The sequence below is a fragment of the Botrytis porri genome (genome assembly GCF_014898465.1).
Source record: "Botrytis porri strain MUCL 3234 chromosome Unknown BPOR_012, whole genome shotgun sequence".
Taxonomy (NCBI): domain Eukaryota; kingdom Fungi; phylum Ascomycota; class Leotiomycetes; order Helotiales; family Sclerotiniaceae; genus Botrytis; species Botrytis porri.
The window spans coordinates 1,588,373-1,608,654 of NW_024066086.1; the positions used below are offsets into that span (position 1 = coordinate 1,588,373).

The window sequence follows — 20,282 nt, forward strand, 5'->3', positions numbered from 1 at the left end:
CACCACTTGATCGCTGAATTTGAGGATCGAGATCTTGATATGACGCAAACGTGTGAGGAAAGAATCTGCATTCGTATACGAGATCTATGGAAATTGTTTCAACCTTCAAATACTGTCTTGCAAGCTTGGGAATTCTATTCATGGATCTGTCCTCTGTCTTGATGTTCGAGATGAACCCACAATACAATGTGTTAAGCCCAACTTTTCAGTGTCTCGTTGTCGAAATATGAGGTCTAGCGTCCAATTCACAGGGAAAAGTCGAAATAGCAAAAATGAACCACCACCCCCTTAAGCAATTGGCGTTCAAGGTTGAGAATAACTTCAGATTTAACCTCGTATATTTGGTATAGATACGGGATTGATGTGATGTAATTGGGGCTCTTGAAGTTTATTTTCGGTACCAGGGGGTTAGACAATTCAGAGAATAGTGAGGCAAAAGGAAAACAGCCAGGTATCATATATGACAGATCATGGGCTATCCTGATGATATCATTACACAAACTCATCACTATACCTACGTCCAAATCTCTACCTGCTGCGTGAGTTACTTGAGAATGCAAACTAGCATCCACAATCGCCTCAAATCCCAACTGCATTGCTGCCGCGTATGCACCTCAATCTAATAGACTGCCGAGACTGCAATGAATGCATTATGCCAACGTTATCCTTGATCTCAATATGCATCATAATTGTTGCAGTTATTTTTACAATAACATGCATAGTATTCTACAGTATGTCTTTTATCACAATCACTACAGAACTTACTAATCAAAGTTGAAGTCAATAGAGAGGACGTCAGCTCTTTCCTATGTTATCATGGTAATCAATTTCGACTTCGGCATATTACACCACGATCGCAGGTTACTTCTGTTTTGCCAATAACTCAGACAGTAAAAACCATAGAGAAAATAGATACTCATCACCATATGATTCCACCTGTGTATCTTGACCGTATGTACATTCTATTTCACTTTCACTGGTTGTCCCTAGCCTCTCCCACTGAGCATTCCTCGGCATTCATTTGTTATACGATTCTGATGACTTTACCAGATATCAAAGAAAACTTCAAGGAATCTAGTGATTTGATATTTCCAACATGGTCTCCACAAATCTCTCTTGATTTTATGGCCAGAAACTGCATCTCGACCTCCATCCTATCATTTGCTCATACCGCTATCGATGATTCATCCCTCTGCCAAGACATCAATATTTTCGCCCATAATCTATGTCTTCAATATCCCACCAAGTTCGGCTTCTTTGCCACCATTCCAACCATAACTATAGCATCCATACCAGAAGTACTCGCTAGCATCAAGTTTTGTTATGAAAGGCTCAACCCCGACGGTTTCACACTTCTGACTAGTTATGATGGGAAATATCTTGGGCATGAAATATTTCAGCCTGTCTGGGAAGAATTGAATAGAATCAGTGCGGTGGTATTCATACATCCCATTGCCAATTCACTCTCTCCACAACTGCTCGCGCATTCCTCGTTAATTCCTCCTATTGTCGATTTCACACATGAAATGACACGCACAGCTTGTTCTCTCATCTACTCTAATACTTTATCCTCATTTCCAAAACTCAAGATCATTCTCTCGCACGCAGGAGGTGCTCTTCCTTATGTTAGTGCTTCGGTTGCAAAGCTGACTTTTGATGCTTCTCTTAGCGTTAAAACACCGGAGCAATTCATGAGGGAAGCGAGAAGCTTTTATACGGACTTAGCAGCGAGCAGTTATAGCGGGCCTATGGAGTATATTGAAAAATGGTTAGGGCCTAGAAGAACTACTTACGGCAGTGATTTCCCGTTCCCAATAGAAAGTACAATGGTGGAAGAGTCAAATTTCTTGGATGGTTGGATAAACAAGAATGGAGATGAAGGGAAGGCGGTTTTGAGAAAAACTGCGTTGGAATTGTTCCCGAGATTGAAGGCTCAAATTGAGCAGGCTCAGGTTGTTGAAGAGAAATCTAGGATTGAAAATCTCAATGCTAGCAGCGGTGAAAGTGATGTTGCTTTCACTAATGCTGTTTGATGCACAGATAGGGGAACCGAAATTGTGTATCCTAGTCGATTGAGTTGTTGGCTTCATTGGCGCAACTGTTGCTCATTTTGTATTTCTTGACTTTGGAATTTGCTCCTGGATGCTTCAATTTAGATAATCATTTTTGTTGATAGCTACAACTTAGTTCTGAATTATCAAGAATCTTGAGCTTGAAGAGCAAGAGATGTTTTGGAGGCTTGCGCTCATCCAATCACTACAATTTAGTCAGTTGGATCTTTGTTATTGTGAGTACGCACCACTAGCTTCTCGAGAATTGCTACCGTGAAGGCAAATACAATGAAATATAAATCGAAGGTTTTGTCAGAAAAGGTCTCACTATGGAGCTCAAACAGGTTTCGACTGATTCTTATGCGGAAATCGGGAGCTCCGTGATTGGGATGCGGGATAATGTTGAGCATACCCAAGATCCCACTCGAGGCAGGGTCTGGACCATTCTGGGTGAAATCCACGCAGTTAGGCCCTCGCTCAATTCATTCCTCGTGTAACCAAATGTAAAATCGGGTCCTCGTACCAGGTGACATCGTCACATGTTTTAAACATTTTACCAAAACTCACTAAACCCAAGTATCAACCTTAGGTATGAGATTCTGACTCTCTGAACAATTGTATGTGTATTGTACGTGGAACTAACTCTTGAGCAACGTCGTCGCGTAACTCGAACTTTGACTCAAAACATTTGCAATAGAGGTTGAAACATATGCTCTGTGCAACAATTCATCATTTAGATAGAGACAAGTGACAAGTTATCAAGCATTTTAGTTGACCTCGAGTTTGTGTCATGGTGTCGTCGGATATTCATTTTTTGTGACTTCCGGGAGGTCTAAACATATATGTTAAACAAGATTTGCCATAGCTTCCACAGGGCTGCATACAAACACATGAATAGTGAGTATGAAACTTATCTCCGTACATTCGATTACGCAAGTCGATTCTCCGCTGTGAGATCTGCAAGTCGAACATGGCAAATGCTACAATGAGATCCTACGCCACTTGATCAATTGTCAACGTGGTGCGGGAATTTGGCACAGCTATCAATGATAAATTTCCCGGCTCCCGGGATTTCTAGGAGCCGGGAAACATTGAAACAACTGGTAAGCCGGTTGGTAGGGAGAAAATTACCGCAATCATTGATGTTCCACAAAAAGGTTATCTACATTGAAACACAGACGGGAGTTCAAACAATTGCCCAAGACATCAAAATATCTCAAATCTACAACCATGTGAGCCCCAAACATCTCATGCCACTTGGGCTAATCGAAATCTGATCATTGATAGTGTTTGAAAGTATGCCAGGGCGAATTCGAGGTACGGCTTGGTGTATCTTTTACTTCACGGAAAGATGCGGCTCCCACGATCAATTTTGGCGCCAAACTTAAGTTACAACTTATCAGAGCATCTGAGCTCAAGTTTAGTGGACTTTTAGAAGAGCAATCCGAAATGTATACACTGGAGTTGAACAAAATAGTAACAAATACTCTATCAGAGGTTGTTCTAACCTGAAGCAGACGATCAGATCTAGTTTATTAGATCAGGATAACATTTCGATGTGATTCTTAGATGCAAACCAAAAGCGTTGATTGGCACATATTCTCTTTCTGAATCGAGACTTCCTGGCTAATTCAACCTCGAAACATTCCCTTGGTGTATATTACAGGATATAACATATCCGGTGCCTTTGTAGAACATCAAAGGAATCTAATCTCATCACAATACTTGTTCCATACACATATAATGGTCTTGGCAATCCGAAGGTAGCAACAGATAATCCCAAATCCAACGGGAAATCAAAGTCTGGTAGAGATACAAGATATGTTGTGTTCAATGATAGTATAGGTATCATCATCCGAAAGTGAATAGATCAATGGGGAGAACTTAGAATTGAGAGGATTGTGCAAGCTGATAAGAAACGAAAAATGCAGTCTAGGCGTCATAATACACACATCCACATTCCAAGGGTGGAGAAAGAGGTAACCAGTGGACATTGTTCAGTGTTAGATGATCGGAATGGAGACCAGTTTCATTGAATAACGTGGCTGTCAAAATGAAACAATGAGGGAAGGTCTTTCATTAATGGATAAATCAGCTTAGCGAGCAATAATGTCTTCCAAATCTCAAGCTATATGACTGATCGTGTGTGAAGGGGTTAAAGCACACGCAATTCCGGTTCATTGACCACTTCATTTAGCCCTTATTGGAGTTCTCAGTTTCAACACGATATACATTGTACACCATGCGTTCTACAATTGACGAAATGCCATCTGTGGCTATATTCTGCCCTCAAAGCAAAGCTCCACAGAAAACTTACCTCGATCGACTACACTCTTTTCTTTGCCGAAACCCATTCTTGAAACCTTTTGTTAACGATATTCAAGATCTTCCACAGACTTGGCAGACTTTCGCAAATCAAAGGGAAGATATCGCGGCTCTCAAACAAGGACCAAGATATATGAAAAATTTATCTAAATGGATTACAACCGGTGAATCTGAACCTATTGCAAATGCAATGTCCGGCATACTTTCATTACCTCTTTTAGTCATAATTCAAATTGGACAGTACTTTCAATTTCTTGAATTGAATGAAATGAGACATTCTGAATTTGTCACTCAACTTCGAAACGGGGGAGGAGTTCAAGGGTATTGTGGTGGTTTATTACCAGCTATGGTAATCGCGTGTTCGAAAGATGAAAACGAATTGGCGAAATATGCATCTGTAGCTATGCGTATTGCCCTTGGAATAGGGGCGTATGGAGAGCTTGGCGATGATGAAAATATTCCAGGACCAACAACAATTGTTATACGCTTGAAACAAATAGGACAAGGGGAAGAGATTGCTTCAAAATTCCCAGGTGTAAGTTACTCTTGTCTTCATATTTATCCCTCAAACATATAGACAGAAGAACCAAGTTTCTGACCAGATTCCAAAATTTAGTCACACATTTCCGCTGTCACTGACCCCAAAACTATTAGTATGGTAGGGTCAGTGCCAGTACTTGCCAAAGTACAAGCTTATGCTCGCGAGCAAGGTCTACTTGTACAAGAAATGCATCTTCGAGGAAAGGTACATAATCCCGAGAATGCAGAGCTCTCGTTAGAATTGTGTGGTCTTTGTGATAAAACAGATTTCCTACAACTTCCACCAGTATCCGCTCTGCAGGCACCAATGAGATCAAATAAGACCGGAAAACTGCTCGAGAACGAATCTCTCAGCCATGAGGCTGTACATACGATTTTAGCATCAAGGTGTGAATGGTATACTCTTCTCACGAACCTAGCAGATGATCTTGAGAAAAGTGCAAGGAAATCACATGTATTCGCAACCTTTGGTATTGGCGATTGTGTCCCGTTGGCGCCATTCCATAAAAAGCAACTGCGCATAACAAAATTCGATGTCCTCAGCGCGATCAACAAAGCCGTGCCATTGGTACCTAAATCACAGGAAGAAACGCATTATTCATTCCCTAGCGATGCCGTGGCCGTGATTGGGGCTTCATGTCGCCTACCCGGTGCGAATAACCTGGAAGAACTTTGGGATCTCATATCGAAAGGAACCTCAGTTGCGAAAGAAGTTCCTAGCGACCGTTTCGACTTACATCGTAGTTTCAGAGCTTCGCAAGACTGGAAGTTCGCCGGCAAAAGGAAGTTTTTTGGTAATTTTTTGGACAGCGTGGAAGATTTTGATCACGCATTTTTCCGCATAAATCCAAGAGAAGCGGTAAATATAGATCCTCAGCAAAGAATCTTGCTCGAGCTCGCATATGAAGCAATGGAGTCTAGTGGATACCTACGTTCGCATAAACGAGAAAACAATGATCCGATAGGGTGTTTCATAGGCGCTAGCTTTGTGGAATACCTCGATAACACAAACTCGAACGCACCAACTGCTTATACATCGACTGGAACTATCAGGGCATTTCTATGTGGTAAAATCAGTTACTACTTTGGATGGAGTGGTCCATCAGAAGTTATCGATACTGCATGTTCTTCTTCACTAGTAGCGATTCATCGAGCAGTCCGAGCTATACAAAGTGGAGAATGCCCAATGGCTTTGACTGGTGGGATCAACATTATGACTGGCGTCAATAATTATTTAGATCTGGCAAAAGCTGGATTTCTGAGTCCTACAGGGCAATGCAAACCATTTTGTGAGTCAGCTGATGGATATTGCAGAGCTGAGGGAGGCGGTTTGATTGTCTTGAAGTTATTGGAACAGGCGATTACAGATGGAGATCAAATTCTCAGTGTCATTCCAGGAGCGGCGACCAATCAAGGAGGTTTATCATCTTCACTTACTATTCCTTCATCCCCGGCACAAATCCAGTTATATCAAAACATATTGAATAAAGCAAAAATGAAACCGGACCAGGTGTCTTATGTCGAGGCTCATGGTACTGGGACCCAAGCTGGTGACCCACTCGAAGTAGCAAGCATTCGACAAGTATTTGGAGGATCCGAAAGAGCCCATTCTTTATACTTGGGATCTATCAAGGGCAACATTGGACACTGCGAGACCGGAGCTGGAGTTGCTAGTTTGGTGAAACTAATTTTAATGATCAACAAGGGAATCACCCCACCACTCGCGAGTCACAATACTCTTAATCCAAAGATTCCAGCTTTGGAGCCAGATCGAATGGCAATCACCACAAAAGCTATACCGTGGAATGTTCCATTTCGTGCAGCTTGCGTGAATAGTTATGGAGCTGCTGGAAGTAATGCTGCCATGTTGTTATGTGAAGGTCCACGGCAACACGTAGGAGCATCGAAGGGACCAGTTCAGACTAGCGCAAAGTATCCAGTCATTCTAAGCGCGTCGACAAAAGATAGCTTGTTGAAGTATGCAAAAGTCCTAGGAGACTATCTTGCTGTAACATCGCCGAGACCAAATCTCATTGACTTGGCGTTTACATTGAGTGAACGTAGGCAGCATCATAAGTTCCGCTGGATTACAACGGAGTCAGATATCGTTCGAGTGGTACAACTCTTAAGAGCGGATCCTCAGTCGTGTTTTGAGATCCCACAAGCACCAAAGCATACCGTCCTAGTGTTTGGGGGTCAAAGTAAACAGACAGTTGGACTTGACAAGAACTTATACCAATCTCATTCTCAACTCCGAGGGTATGTAGATAACTGTAACGATCTTGTTACGAATCTCGGCTTTTCGGCTATCGTGCCAGCAATATTTCAATCTGAGCCAATCACAGATATTGTTGCACTTCAATGTGGCACTTTTGCGATGCAATATGCATGCGCGAAATGTTGGATTGACGCTGGACTGAGAGTAGATGCAGTAGTTGGTCATAGTTTCGGGGAATTGACTGCTATGACTGTAGCTGGAGTACTATCACTACAAGACGGAATAAAATTGATTGCTACTAGAGCTTCCTTGATGCAAACAAAATGGGATCCGGAAAAGGGAACAATGCTCGCAATCCATGCGAATAAGGAGCGTGTACAAGACATCATAGCATGTATTGACTCAGGAGCTGGGGATCTGGAGATAGCCTGTTTCAATGCCCCTACATCTCAAATTGTTGTCAGCAATTCAGTGTCGATAACCGAAGTCGAGGAGTTGCTAAGAACTGATTCTCGATTCAACGGAATTAAATATCAACGACTTGATGTAAGCCACGGCTTCCACTCCAAATTTACGGAACCACTTCTTAGTGATGTCGATGAGTTGTCAAAGACCTTAACATTCAATCGAGCAAAGATTCCACTCGAGACCTGTACCTTGAATTCCTTGGATGAGATTTTGCCAGGTCGACTTTCAGAGCACACTAGAGATCCTGTCTACTTCCTCGATGCCATTCGAAGAATTGAGAGAAAACTAGGACCATGTGTATTTCTAGAAGCTGGAATGGATTCTCCAGGAATAGCAATGGTTAAGAGAGCTGTCTATGAACCGGATGATCATTATTTTCAAGAGATGAAGCTCAGTAACTCTCAAGATCCAATGAATGTCCTTTCGACTATCGCAACAAACCTTTGGCGTGAAGGCATCCCAGTATCTTTCTGGGCCTTCCTGTCGCCGCCACAAGAAGCAGTATATAAACAAATTTGGCTTCCACCATATCAATTCCAACGTACCCCACACTGGTTGGAAAACATAGATAGAGTGATCGAAGCTCAAAATACAACCTCTTCGACCGTTGTCGGGCCTGTAGAAGGACCCCAAGTTAAAGCTCCGAAACAGCTCGTGATGTCAAAGGACGGGTCGCGAAAAAATTACAAGATCCACATTGATACCGAACGATTCACCAGAATTGTATCGGGTCATGCAGTTAGAAGACAACCATTATGCCCCGCATCAATGTATATGGAGTGTGCAGCGATGGCATTACAAATTGCGGGTGCTGATGTTGAAACAAAGTCAATGTTCTTTGATGGCTTGAATTTTCAAGCTCCGCTTGGTGTTGACATGGACCGAGAAGTGTCCTTGGTATTGGAGGAGTCCTCAGAACCACAAATCTGGACCTTTGTAGTCAAGAGTTCGTTGAAGACCGACTCAAAAGTTAGGTCTACAATACACGCAAAAGGGATGATCGGGTTGACTACTCAACCACAACTATCAACCTATGAGAGACTTATATCAGATCGTATCAACGCATTGGCTAAGCAACCGGATACCGAGAAATTGATGTCCAAACGAGCATATGGTCTTTTCTCAACAGTTGTACACTATTCGGATTTCTTACATGGGATTTCAAATATCACGATGGATGGAAATCAGGCAATTGCAGAGATTGAGTTGCGTCCTTTCCCTGTTGAGATACAAGAGAGCACAATCAATCATATCTGCGACACCATCGCTTTGGATAACTTTATTCAAGTTGTTGGTTTACTTATCAATAGTAGCGCTCAATGCTCCTCTGATGAAGTGTATGTTGCTACTGGTGTTGACAGTACAATAATGTCGGCCGCATTATGCAATTTTACAAATTGCAAGTATTGGACGGTCTATGCCATGTTCACGCCAACTAGCAACACCCAAGCCACTGGTGATATCTATGTTTTCACTCGAGATGGAAAATTAGTAATGACAAGCACTGGAGTCAGTTTTACAAAGTTATTGATAACAAAGCTGGAGAAAACGCTTGCAGCAGCAAATCCGAAAGTATTAAACAATGGACCGCTGAAACGAGGGCTCATGAGAACGTTAACGCCGATGACAACTCCAGGGTCACCAATTGAAAATGATTCGAGAAGTAGCATTGATGATTCTGATGATGAAGGGCCACTCACACCCACGGACTTTGCATCAGGGGCAGACAATCTGAAAAATTTGATTGCATCATATACAGGTCTTTCTGATGCGGAAATCATCGATGATGCGAATATTGGTGACCTTGGAGTGGATTCTTTGGCAGCCGTTGAGCTTGCTGAGGAATTGCAAACAAAATTTGGGCAAGAGATCGCAGCTGAGGATCTTATGACGAGCAGCTATGCAAATTTGCTCCGGATTTTTGTTTCCGCATCACAGCCCAGAAAATCAAAGCCTATAAAAGCCACCACAGCGTCATGTGAGATCATTCAAAAATTATACGAGGCCTCTTCTGAGCATGACACCAATTCACTAAGAAGAGAAAAGGTCTTCCGAATGATTTCTGAAATATGTGGAGCTCCAATTGACGAAATTCGAGATTCGGCGGCTCTGCAAGACCTTGGTGTTGATTCGCTTTCGGCCGTTGAGTTGAAAAGTGAGCTTGAAGGAGCCTTTTCAAGAGAAATCGATGACAATGATCTCAGTCTAGAATCAACAGTCAAAGAAGTATTGAAGTGTCTCGGCATTGAGGCAATCCAACAACAGCAAAAGCCTATCACTGTAGTTCGAAGCGGCAACACGGGCTCATCATACAGTTCTGAAGGAGCCATTGAAAGTTTACCGGTAGTCCTAGCAAATCCCATGGACATGATTGAGAAATGCCAAGCAGCTTTTGAACCTGCTGCAAAGAAGCTCGGATATATCAATTATTGGTCTGAAGTTAGTCCAAAGCAAGACGAATTGTTGATAGCATACATTGCAGAGGCGTTTAGAACGCTTGATGTTGATTTATGGAAACTTGGCAATGGGCAAGAGTTGCCAGATATTACTTATCTTACGAAACATGCGAAGGTCATGGCTCGATATATGGAAATCCTGCAGACCGAAGGGATCATTCAAAAGAAAGGCAGCAAGCTTTTTCGAACCCCAAGAAGACTTTCAAATATGAGTTCGAATGATTTGCTACAAAATTTGCTGCGACAATATCCTGCGTACGCAGCAGAATCGAGACTAATGGAAATAACAGGTCCAAAACTCGCGAGCTGCTTGATTGGAAAAGCTGATCCTGTTGCGCTAATGTTTGGTAATCCGGCAGCACAGAAGATAATGGGAGAGTATTATACTACCTCGCCTATGCTTGGTACTCTTACTGAGCAATTAGTCGATTTCATGAGACAAATCGTGATCGACACTACCGGTCATGGACCAATCAAAATTCTAGAGGTTGGAGCTGGATTTGGTGGAACCACCACACGACTCGCAGAAGTTCTTCATGTAATTGGTCGGCCACTTGAATATACTTTCACAGATATTTCTCCTTCACTTGTGAAAAATGCCAAGGCAAAATTCGCGAAGTATGATTGGATGAAGTTCCAAACTTTCAACCTCGAAAAGGATATTCCAGCAGGAATGAGAGGACAATATGACATCGCCATAGGGACAAACTGTGTCCATGCAACTACTAACAAAACTTCTTCGACTAGTCATTTGAGGGAAACTCTGAGAGATGGCGGTTTTGTGGTTCTCTCTGAAGTGACGAAGCTCATTGATTGGTATGATGTCGTATATGGACTTCTTGATAGTTGGTGGTTAGGAAACGACACCGATTATCCTCTTCAACCACCAGAATTTTGGATGGAGTGCTTTAAAAAGGCGGGATTTGCTTCAGCTTCGTATACGGAAGGACCGACGCCAGATTCCAATACTCAGCGTCTACTTGTCGCTTCAACCAAGCTCTTGAAAACTCCAAGTCGTCAAGACGTTACAAAGAGTGATTCGAGATTGGGTCAAAAAACCGACACAGTGACTTATAAACTTGTTGACGGTGTTGAAGTACTGGCGGATATCTTCCTACCGGAAATGGCGCCGATCAATCCAATGCCTATAGGTAAGGTAATATCAAAGCACCATTTCACGGCTTTCATATGTTAACTATTCAACTCCAGCCTTGATGATCCACGGCGGCGGACATATGACGTTATCGAGAAAAGCCGTTCGTCCAGCTCAAACATCGCTTCTGCTTGCGAATAACATAATTCCAGTCAGCTTAGATTACAGACTATGCCCAGAGATAGATCTTATCAATGGTCCCATAGCAGATATCTGTGATGCATATATCTGGGCTCAAACTAAACTGCCAGTGCTTGTGAGCAATAAAGGAATCAAAGTAGATCCTACAAAGATTGTCATGATTGGTTGGTCAACAGGAGGTCATTTGGCAATGACAACTGCATGGACAACAAAGAATCTTGGTTTAGAACCTCCTTGTGCAATATTAGCATTTTATAGTCCTACTGATTTCGAATCGGGAGGTAAGTGAACAGATGTGAAACCAAAATGATCTAAACTAATGTCAGCAGATTTAGATATCAGTCGTGCGAATCAATACCCAGGGAGGAAGCTATCCTTGGACACGATTAGAAAATCCCTCTCCACGCGTCCGGTGAGAAGTTTCCTCATTTTGAATCGAATGATGATAAACTAATGTGAGATTAGATCACAAATTATGATGCTGAGAGTAGCGATTCAACAGGCCTAGGATGGGTTCGTCCAGGAGATCCGAGATCTGAGCTTGTTTTGTCTCTTTTTAAAGAAGGGAGTGGCCTTAGTATTATGCTGAATGGTATCTCTGATGATGGTTGGTGTAGAAAACCGGATCCAGAACGCGTCGCGTTCATTAGTCCTATGGCTCAACTTCGGTCTGGTAAATACACCACACCAACATTTTTGATTCATGGCGAGGATGATGAGATTGTTCCAATTTATACGGCGAAGAAATTCGTGACCGCTTTGAAAGAGCGTGGAGTACGATCTGGTTTCTTGGAAGTGCCTGGTGCGAAACATATTCATGATTTGAATTTGAGGCCGGGTATGGAACAATGGAGGCAGGGTGTTGAACCAGGATACGATTTTTTATTCGAGATACTATCAAGATGAGGAATGAAGAGACTAGATTGATAGAATGCTTGTTAGTTTGGTAGGCGCACTCGAGATTTAATATACAATGTTCTGTTTACATTTTACACTCAGTTAGCTGAATTGTCCCCTTAAGTTAAGGTTACGTAAGCGATTGAAGTCGTCGGCACGGAAATGTAGCAAAGACCGATGCTCCCCTTTCTGTATCTGACAATTTCTTAGTGTAACAAAACCAACAACCACAACATCTTTTTTCAGTCCATTCATCCTGCAGCAAGATCTTGAGTCTGAACACGCGTGATAATGAGGGTAAAAGTCCCGAGACTTGTATCCTTATTCAAACGTATCGACGTACCATAGAAGGTGGCTCACTCAGGAGCAGATGGTTACGCATGTACCCGACAGACGAGAAAATGGCAGAGATGTTGTGACTTCAGATCAGGAACATATCCCTTGATAACGGCGACTCGCTCACTCACGCTCCGCTTTTGTCAAACTCAGCGAGCGCAAGATAGAATTTTTGGAGAAGTGGTCCAACAGACAATAATGCCGCAATGGTTACAAGTGTACAAAGAATTTAGAAAACGGAGAATCAAAAGAAGAATCGTACAATAGCATGGTTAGACACGGCCTTCTCCCACACCGAGATCTCCGATCAATCTTTAGTTTTTCCTTTCTACCTATTCACAACATCTTCTCTCAGCTCACATCCAATTATGATGTTCAAAATGTACATTCTTACGTTCCTATTTGCTCTCGTTCATCAAACCCTTGCCTTCAATAACTTCAGTGTAGATGCATTGGCAGCTCATTTCAGTGAGATTCTCTCACCTGGGTCTCAAGTCTGGCTTCCCGATAGCGCTAATTACACTTCCGCAATAACTCAAAGATGGACAATCTATCCACCAGCTGAGCCTACATATATTCTTGCTTTGAAGCCAGTACTACCTTCTGACATTCAAGCTATTGTGAGTTGTATTCTTTATATCTAGAGGTTTCTAAGTCTCTATCACTTGTGCTGTTCGTCGATATCAACGTCTTCCCCTAAAATGTGAAATACTTCGACTTGATACACCAAGGCTAACACTTCATCAATTGATGATAACGTTTTTCAGATTGAATTTTCATCAAACCACAACATCCCTTTTATGGCAACAGGAGGAGGACATGGATACTCGACAACACTACACAGTTGTAAAAATGGAATCGATATCGATTTAGGTTTCTTCCACGATATAAGAATTGACAAAGAAGCAAGCACCATCACAATTGGAGGATCCGTTAAATTTGGGGAACTCTTACAACCATTGTTTCATGCTGGAAAAGAAATCCGTAGGTTATGTGTACCCTGATCACTACCAAATTCTGACGCCCTCAAGAAACAGGATTAGCAGAATGCGTCGGTGTTGTTGGAGCAACATTGGGTGCAGGACTCGGACCATATACTGGTCTTCATGGTCTGGTGATTGATGCTTTGCTAGAGGTAAAATACGTAACCGGAACCGGCGAGCTGATCACAGCATCTAAAACAGAGAATCCAGAACTTTTCTGGGGAGCTAGAGGAGCCGGTCATCAATTTGGTGTTGTCTATGAGGCCACATACAAGATACATGATGCTACCAATAATGGAGAGCTGGTAGTAGCGACCATGCGATTTCATTCGAGCGATAATGCATCTTTATGGGAAATAATGAAGGATATTGGAAGCAACCAACCCAGAGAAATGTCATTGGCCTTTCAAGTAAATTGGAATGACGAATTTGGTGGTGTAAGTGATTCGCAGGCTAGGCTTCTCTAAAAAGCTAACATCGCTCCTGCAAAATAGCTCAACATCATAATAAACGCAAAATGGGTCGGACCCATGGAAGAAGCCCTCATTGCATTTTTCCCATTCTTATCCCTCAACCCCATTCAAAAAATAATAAGTCAAATCCCCTGGACCAGCATTTATGGCTCATCTGTTCCCGGCGGCGGGAATTTTAGCTGTGATCGCGGCGCAAAGAGTAGTAATTGGGCCGTAAATCTCTACACCATCTCTATTCCAGCATTCACTCACACGCTTCAAAATTTAGCACACTTTTATTCCAAATTTCCTTCATCAAGAGCGAGCGTTTGGTCAATTGAAAAATTCGCCAATTCAGTAACTCTTTCGACACCAGACGACGAAACAGCATATCCGTGGAGGAATACTACAATCTATACTTTTGTCGCTTTGCAAATAAATGACGATTCACAAGATGATATTATAAATGCTTTTGGTGCTTCTTTTCAAGCAGAGATGGCTGCGTCTTGTGGATATGATGATTTGAGGGTCTACATCAATTATGGTCGGGATGAAGGAGAGGAAGTGTGGTATAGCGAGGGAAAATTACCGAGACTGAAGGCATTGAAAAGGAAGTATGATCCAATGCAGTTATTTAGTCACTACAATCCTGTGAGGATTTTTGAACAGCATGAAAAGGGTGTCGACTATGAACACTTGGGAAGGGGGCTAAGATAAGTCTTATATATAAGACAGACGTATTTCGGATGATTTAAAGATAGCTTAACTTTATCAGCTACAATTTTAACCCTCACAAGATAAATCCAATTTATCTTAATACTCTACCTCTTTTCTTCTCCTCCTCCTCCTTCTGCTCCTCATACTACTACTAGTAATAGTTTACTTCACAGCACGTGATACCAGTTCAAAATCTCAACGTCATCATTTCAATCTAGCTCCAGAAGAATGGATTTTATAAATGGACATAATTACCATTGGACCAGCCATACCTTTTAGGGCTCTGGCGTCGAGTTTATAATACATTATATACCTATTCAGGCTAACACCTTCTTTTACTACCAATACCATAAATAAGCATCTACAAATCTAAACCTTCAAAATCCCTTCTAATTAATTACCTTAAATTACTAAACTATATACAGATTTTGACCAATCAATCTACCCTTCTGGCCCCTAGCTTTTAACTTTTAATAACCCTTTCCACAAGCATCTATTCTAGGTTTGATTTGTTTATATACGGTAACGCAGGCTATAAGGTGATTGGTGCGTCTGATATATCAAAGTATTTTGATGTATAATTGAAGAATTTCATTGGTTGATTGCTTATAATTAAGATCCTTAAGACTTATATAGCTAATTAGGAGTTGTGAACATCCCAATCAGGCTAAATGCTTAACGAATCTCATAAAACCTGAATTAAAATCGAATTTTAATTTTTACTGAAACGAACTAAATACTGATTGAAAAGTGGGTTTAAATTATATCGAGGAGTAAAAACAAAACTTGAAAAATCGAATCAAATTTAATTCATCGAAATTAATTAAAAGGTAGGTTTTAACTATATCGAAAAGTAAGGAAAACTTTGAAAAAGAATTTGAGGTGTAAACATGTCGAATTGATTTACTAAATTTTTTGAAAATCTAAAAGATGTCGAAGTCGAAAACGGGAATTCTTTTCTGTGTAGGTCACCAAAAGAATGGATTTTATAAAGAATGGATATAATTACCATTAAACCAGCCATACCCCTTAAGACTTTGGCGTCGAGTTTATAATATATTATATGTCTATTTAGACTAGCACCTTCTTCTGCTCCCTCTCGGCAACACATAAACCTTTTCTGCCCACACTTTACAAGATCCCCTCTCTCTTCATCTACCCTCTGCCTACAATCACCTCGCTTCTCGAAAATCCCGAAAAATGTACACCCTCCTCTATTTCGTGCTCGGTTTCCTGCTTGGAATCTTCCTCTATTCTGTGTCATTCTATTGGGGTTATCCCGCGCTCGTCCGCTCCGTCATCGCTTGCCAACTTCTTACCGTTCCATCATCATCTCGCAACGGACATGTTGCTAGACCTCTTATACTTCCACGTTCTGAATCCCGCCGTGGCCACTGACGAGTTGATCAACCACATTCACAGGAAACTAGAGGAGAAAGATGCCAGACTGATCACAAAATGTTTCACGTCAATGAATCCTTGCCACACTTGGAAATTGGACTCTGACGAAGGGAAAATTCTTGTACCTCTAGCTGATCTGGAATTGAAATTGAATGATATGCCCGAGAAATATCAAAAAGACAACGAGATATTCGTCAAAACCTTCTACAAACAACTGGAGATCAAGAGACAGGGTGAAGAGCTTGCGAGTAAAAGAAACCTATGAGAAATTGGACTCTCTGAAATTCATTTGGACGAGAGAAGAACGACGACTTCGTTTGAAAGACGACGAAGAGAAAATTCCCGAGGGAGCCTGTGATACGGCTGACAAAATGAAAAAGGGATAAACAGGTCCTGACAAATGAGTTGTGGATCATTTTGAGAAGACATTTTCCGGCACTGTTACAACAGAGAAAAGGTATTTAGGATCAATATATCTCATTTGGCTGTACGCATCACAGCAAAATCTTCCTCTATATTAGACTTCATGAGTGAATATTCCCTGTGATAATGAAACATTCAATGGTGACAGATTTAACAGTTAAGGGGGAAATACTTTAATGACCTCGGGAGTCTTGGTCCTTAACATATCTCGCGGGTATCCTCCCGAAGTCCGGGTCTTGTCATTATTTCTACTAGATTCTTTCCATAGTCTAGAAGTCACTCTATGCCTCACGTGAGGGAAATCAATGCTAAATCGAACACATAAATTATTGAGGATACGCCAATAGCCTGCGCTGAAAGTTCTCGCTTGAGGAGGACAGCTCATACTAGTTATCTTCCATACAGTACTGGATCATTAAATTCTTTGAATCTTCACCCAGTGTTTTCCAAATCCACATCTACTAATCTGTCTAGGCCTCCATCTGATGATCAAAACTCAGAGTGTGCCCTTCCAATCCCTCCAGTCTTTGATACATGCCCTTCGGAAAGTTTGGCAGTCAAAAACGTGGCCTATCTAGAGCCCTACGTGGACAAAAGTCCTTGAAATACGTTGAATCTAAGATCTCATTCGAAATGACAGTCTCAGTGCCTGGATGTTGTTTGCAACTGCTGTATATCCGACCTAGATGTTGTTTTTTGATTTTCGGCCGCTTCGTTCCTCAGGGCTTCATGGTATCGATTATCTGTATGATCCTTCGACGTTTGATGCCTTTTCACTATGCCAGCAACATTTCGATAGTCTTTCAATCCCATTTGAATATTGATATTGGGACAGTATGCGCACTCCAAACGAACGGTATTGCCAGAGTAGCGAAGAGTATATTTTGATTGTGTGTATTCGCGTTTTGCGATATCGAGTTGTCTCTGGATAGCTTGAAGGTCAAGGTGAATTTGTCTCTCTTTGAGAATGGATTCAAGGGAACCGTGATCTTGATCATTTGAAGTAGTCTTTTCTGTTGACTTTTGAGGTTCAGACTTAACACTCTGTTTGAACTGTGGATCTCTATTGATAATATCTTGCCTTTGTCGTTCCCATGAAATCTCGAATCGTTTGAGAATTTCTTTAAACTGCAATTTCCCGAATCTTTGGGAACTTGCCTCCATGTTTTTTCGCTGTTTGGCGACATAGTCGTCGTGTCGTTTTAAATCCAATTTTGTGTTTTCAACGAAGGGTTTTAGCAAGTTGATCGCTGGTGCCTTTTCGTTTTTCAACTTCATGAGATCCAGTTTTATGTCTAACTCCGTTCTCATTTGTTGGATGATCTTCTCGTTAGTAGCTTCTGATTCCAACTCTATCCTCCTACGTTTGATGATTTCGGCCCTATCCTCTTGAGCTAATTCTCTTTTCAACATCTCTCCTTTTGTCGCTTTCCCCAGTTTCCGTTTCTGTCCTGCTTTAATAACATAAGATGCTTTGTTGGTTGATGCGGCTTCTGATCGCTCCTTGGACTTCTCTTCTTTCGTTGCAACTGAGGGTGCCATGCTTGACTTATTCTTTGAAAGCTCTCTGAGAGTTTGCTTTCTCCTTGCTCCTACAGTATTATCTATGATTGATGGGACTGTAGTTTCCCAACTCCAAGGCTTTTCTTCTTTCTTTTCACTCAGAGACGACTTGGTCTTGCGTTTGAACTTAATCGCTCTCATTTCTTCATATGCCGTCAAGGTGGAATCGACCGTCATTTTCAACAAGCTCCTGGATTCCTCTTTCTTCTCAATCGAACAAGGTTTAGCCGATGTAATCTGAAGGAGTTCACTGGAATCAATCAACCCCGTTTCCTCATGTGCCATGGCTGAGAGAACCGTATTCTCCAATAATCTCCCATGTTTCTCTACCTTCATCGACCTCGTCTTTTCATCAATATATGTCGAGGAAACTGTATACTCCCACCATTTCTCAACCTTGACAATCTCCCAGAATGCATATACGGCAAGTCCCAAGCATTTGATATCCTCGATTTTGGTATCGATTGACAAACCGACGTCGCCATCCATGAGAATGGAATTTCGACCGGTTCTCTTAAAGTGCGATGCCAGAATTTTTTCGATAGTCACAGTCTATAAACTATTAATCAGCTTGTCACAAATCTAGAATGAAAAACAGATATAGAATGTACCTTCTTAACCTTGATCCATAAAAAATCTCCATGTTCACATTTCTCCAAAGAGATTCCTGGTTGTAAGATCGCGACATAATATTCCCAAGACTTTCGAGGTACGACGGGTAAATTTGAGGACGCGACTCGATGCAGATGACTTTATTATATAATATTAGCTTTGTGCAATGCGCATTTTTGAATGTGGCTTCTGCTTACGTTTTATGGTCTTCCTTCTCTCTCACCATAGCTGCTCTCATCATAGTTGTGGTTCCAAAGGCGTGGATGGAGTGTCGGATAGAAAATGCTGTACTCTAGTAGAGGTATGGAAGTTATAATAGAGGGAGTATCGAAAAGGAATGGTGAAGAAGATTTGAGAAAAATTAGATAGATTGTCGATAAATATTTCTTTCGATATAAACGAGAAAGGGAGTAGATTTGGAGTAGAGACAGTATAAATATGGACGTGGGGATGGAGACGCATGGATTAATATAGATATCAATAGATTAATCAATCTACTGAATTCAATAAGACTTTAAAATTAAATAGGAAAAAACAGCTCTGCAGCTATAGAAGCATGTCGAAAATTCAATATGTTCGTCCTGGGTATGTATGCAAACGACATTTCATATATTGAATGATACTGTTAGTTAGGATATTCCGACTCAAAGAAAAAAAGGATAAATTACCTCGTTACTTGAGGATATACGGCTTGCTCTACAAGCAAACATCTACTACTACTACTACTAAGTTTGAACTTTTGAGGCTTCAAAATGATTTTCATTGTCACTCAGATCAGTGAAGAAATGGTAGTGAATAAACATTGATCATGCTGCGAATCTATCTCTTCCGCGAACTTTGAGAGTCCATGCCTCTTGACAGTTTATATATTGTCCGATTGGAAGGCACGACAGCCACAGTCAGATCTCTCATTGTCTATTCTAGATCCATCTAATTATCTCTGTTTTACATTATGTATATTCTTTCTTCTCTATATTCTCAGATCTCAATATTTATGGTTACGACTCTACCTACCTCACCACTGCATTTTTCATCCCTGATAGATACATCGGAAACATGATGCATTTGAATATAGAAAAATGCAATGCCTTGTAGGATTAATCCTTCTTTTCCTCATTTTGGGTCCATTGACTTAAATACGCGCATCTAGGCACTCGATTCGACTTTCTTCCTTGTGCAAGAGCATCATTCCCACGTATTACATAGTGTTCGATCAATGAAATTATCAAAACGGTTTCCATCCAACGTAATTCGAGCCACGACATTTTGTCTGCCAGCTCTATTCAACCTCGACATCGATAAAGTCAACTTGTTCGATTCATTGACACTGAGTCTCGGGTAGGAGTGTCATTTTGTCTGTCGCTGAGCAGAAACTGAGTTACTTCAGCCTCCATGCTTACCTTTGGGTGCAATGTTACCCGAACTTGTTGAAAAAGTCATTTGAGAAAAAGAAAGGTCACCTACTAAGCATATTACTGACGACGGTGTCTAGATAATTCTGAGAAGTAAGAATGAGAACAATACCATAAATCATCGGGTCAACAAT

At 41.4% G+C, this 20,282-nt stretch overlaps 5 protein-coding genes across 5 annotated transcripts; 4 read left to right on the forward strand and 1 right to left on the reverse strand.

Annotated features, from left to right (window-relative positions):
* Positions 1–523: 523 nt before the first annotated feature.
* EAF01_008982 (uncharacterized protein) lies at positions 524–2,033 on the forward strand (the record flags this gene model as incomplete). The annotated part of the gene is made up of 3 exons (XM_038917238.1): positions 524–731; positions 788–951; positions 991–2,033. Exons 1-3 carry the CDS (start codon positions 646–648, stop codon positions 2,031–2,033), a joined length of 1,293 nt encoding a protein of 430 aa, XP_038767632.1. The 5' UTR covers positions 524–645.
* A 2,260-nt stretch (positions 2,034–4,293) lies between these two features.
* On the forward strand, positions 4,294–12,258 carry EAF01_008983 (uncharacterized protein; the record flags this gene model as incomplete). The annotated part of the gene is made up of 5 exons (XM_038917239.1): positions 4,294–4,911; positions 4,993–11,209; positions 11,268–11,633; positions 11,682–11,764; positions 11,818–12,258. 5 exons carry the CDS (start codon positions 4,294–4,296, stop codon positions 12,256–12,258), a joined length of 7,725 nt encoding a protein of 2,574 aa, XP_038767633.1.
* Positions 12,259–12,504: 246 nt separating this feature from the next.
* Positions 12,505–14,807, forward strand: EAF01_008984 (uncharacterized protein). The gene is made up of 4 exons (XM_038917240.1): positions 12,505–13,205; positions 13,353–13,569; positions 13,617–14,005; positions 14,063–14,807. The coding sequence occupies exons 1-4, from the start codon at positions 12,954–12,956 to the stop codon at positions 14,735–14,737; spliced, it is 1,533 nt and encodes a 510-aa protein (XP_038767634.1). The 5' UTR covers positions 12,505–12,953; the 3' UTR covers positions 14,738–14,807.
* Positions 14,808–16,082: 1,275 nt separating this feature from the next.
* EAF01_008985 (uncharacterized protein) lies at positions 16,083–16,403 on the forward strand (the record flags this gene model as incomplete). Its single annotated transcript, XM_038917241.1, has 1 exon — positions 16,083–16,403. The coding sequence occupies one exon, from the start codon at positions 16,083–16,085 to the stop codon at positions 16,401–16,403; it is 321 nt and encodes a 106-aa protein (XP_038767635.1).
* Positions 16,404–17,203: 800 nt separating this feature from the next.
* EAF01_008986 (uncharacterized protein) lies at positions 17,204–18,977 on the reverse strand (the record flags this gene model as incomplete). The annotated part of the gene is made up of 3 exons (XM_038917242.1): positions 17,204–18,676; positions 18,736–18,874; positions 18,934–18,977. 3 exons carry the CDS (start codon positions 18,975–18,977, stop codon positions 17,204–17,206), a joined length of 1,656 nt encoding a protein of 551 aa, XP_038767636.1.
* Between the last annotated feature and the right edge of the window lie 1,305 nt (positions 18,978–20,282).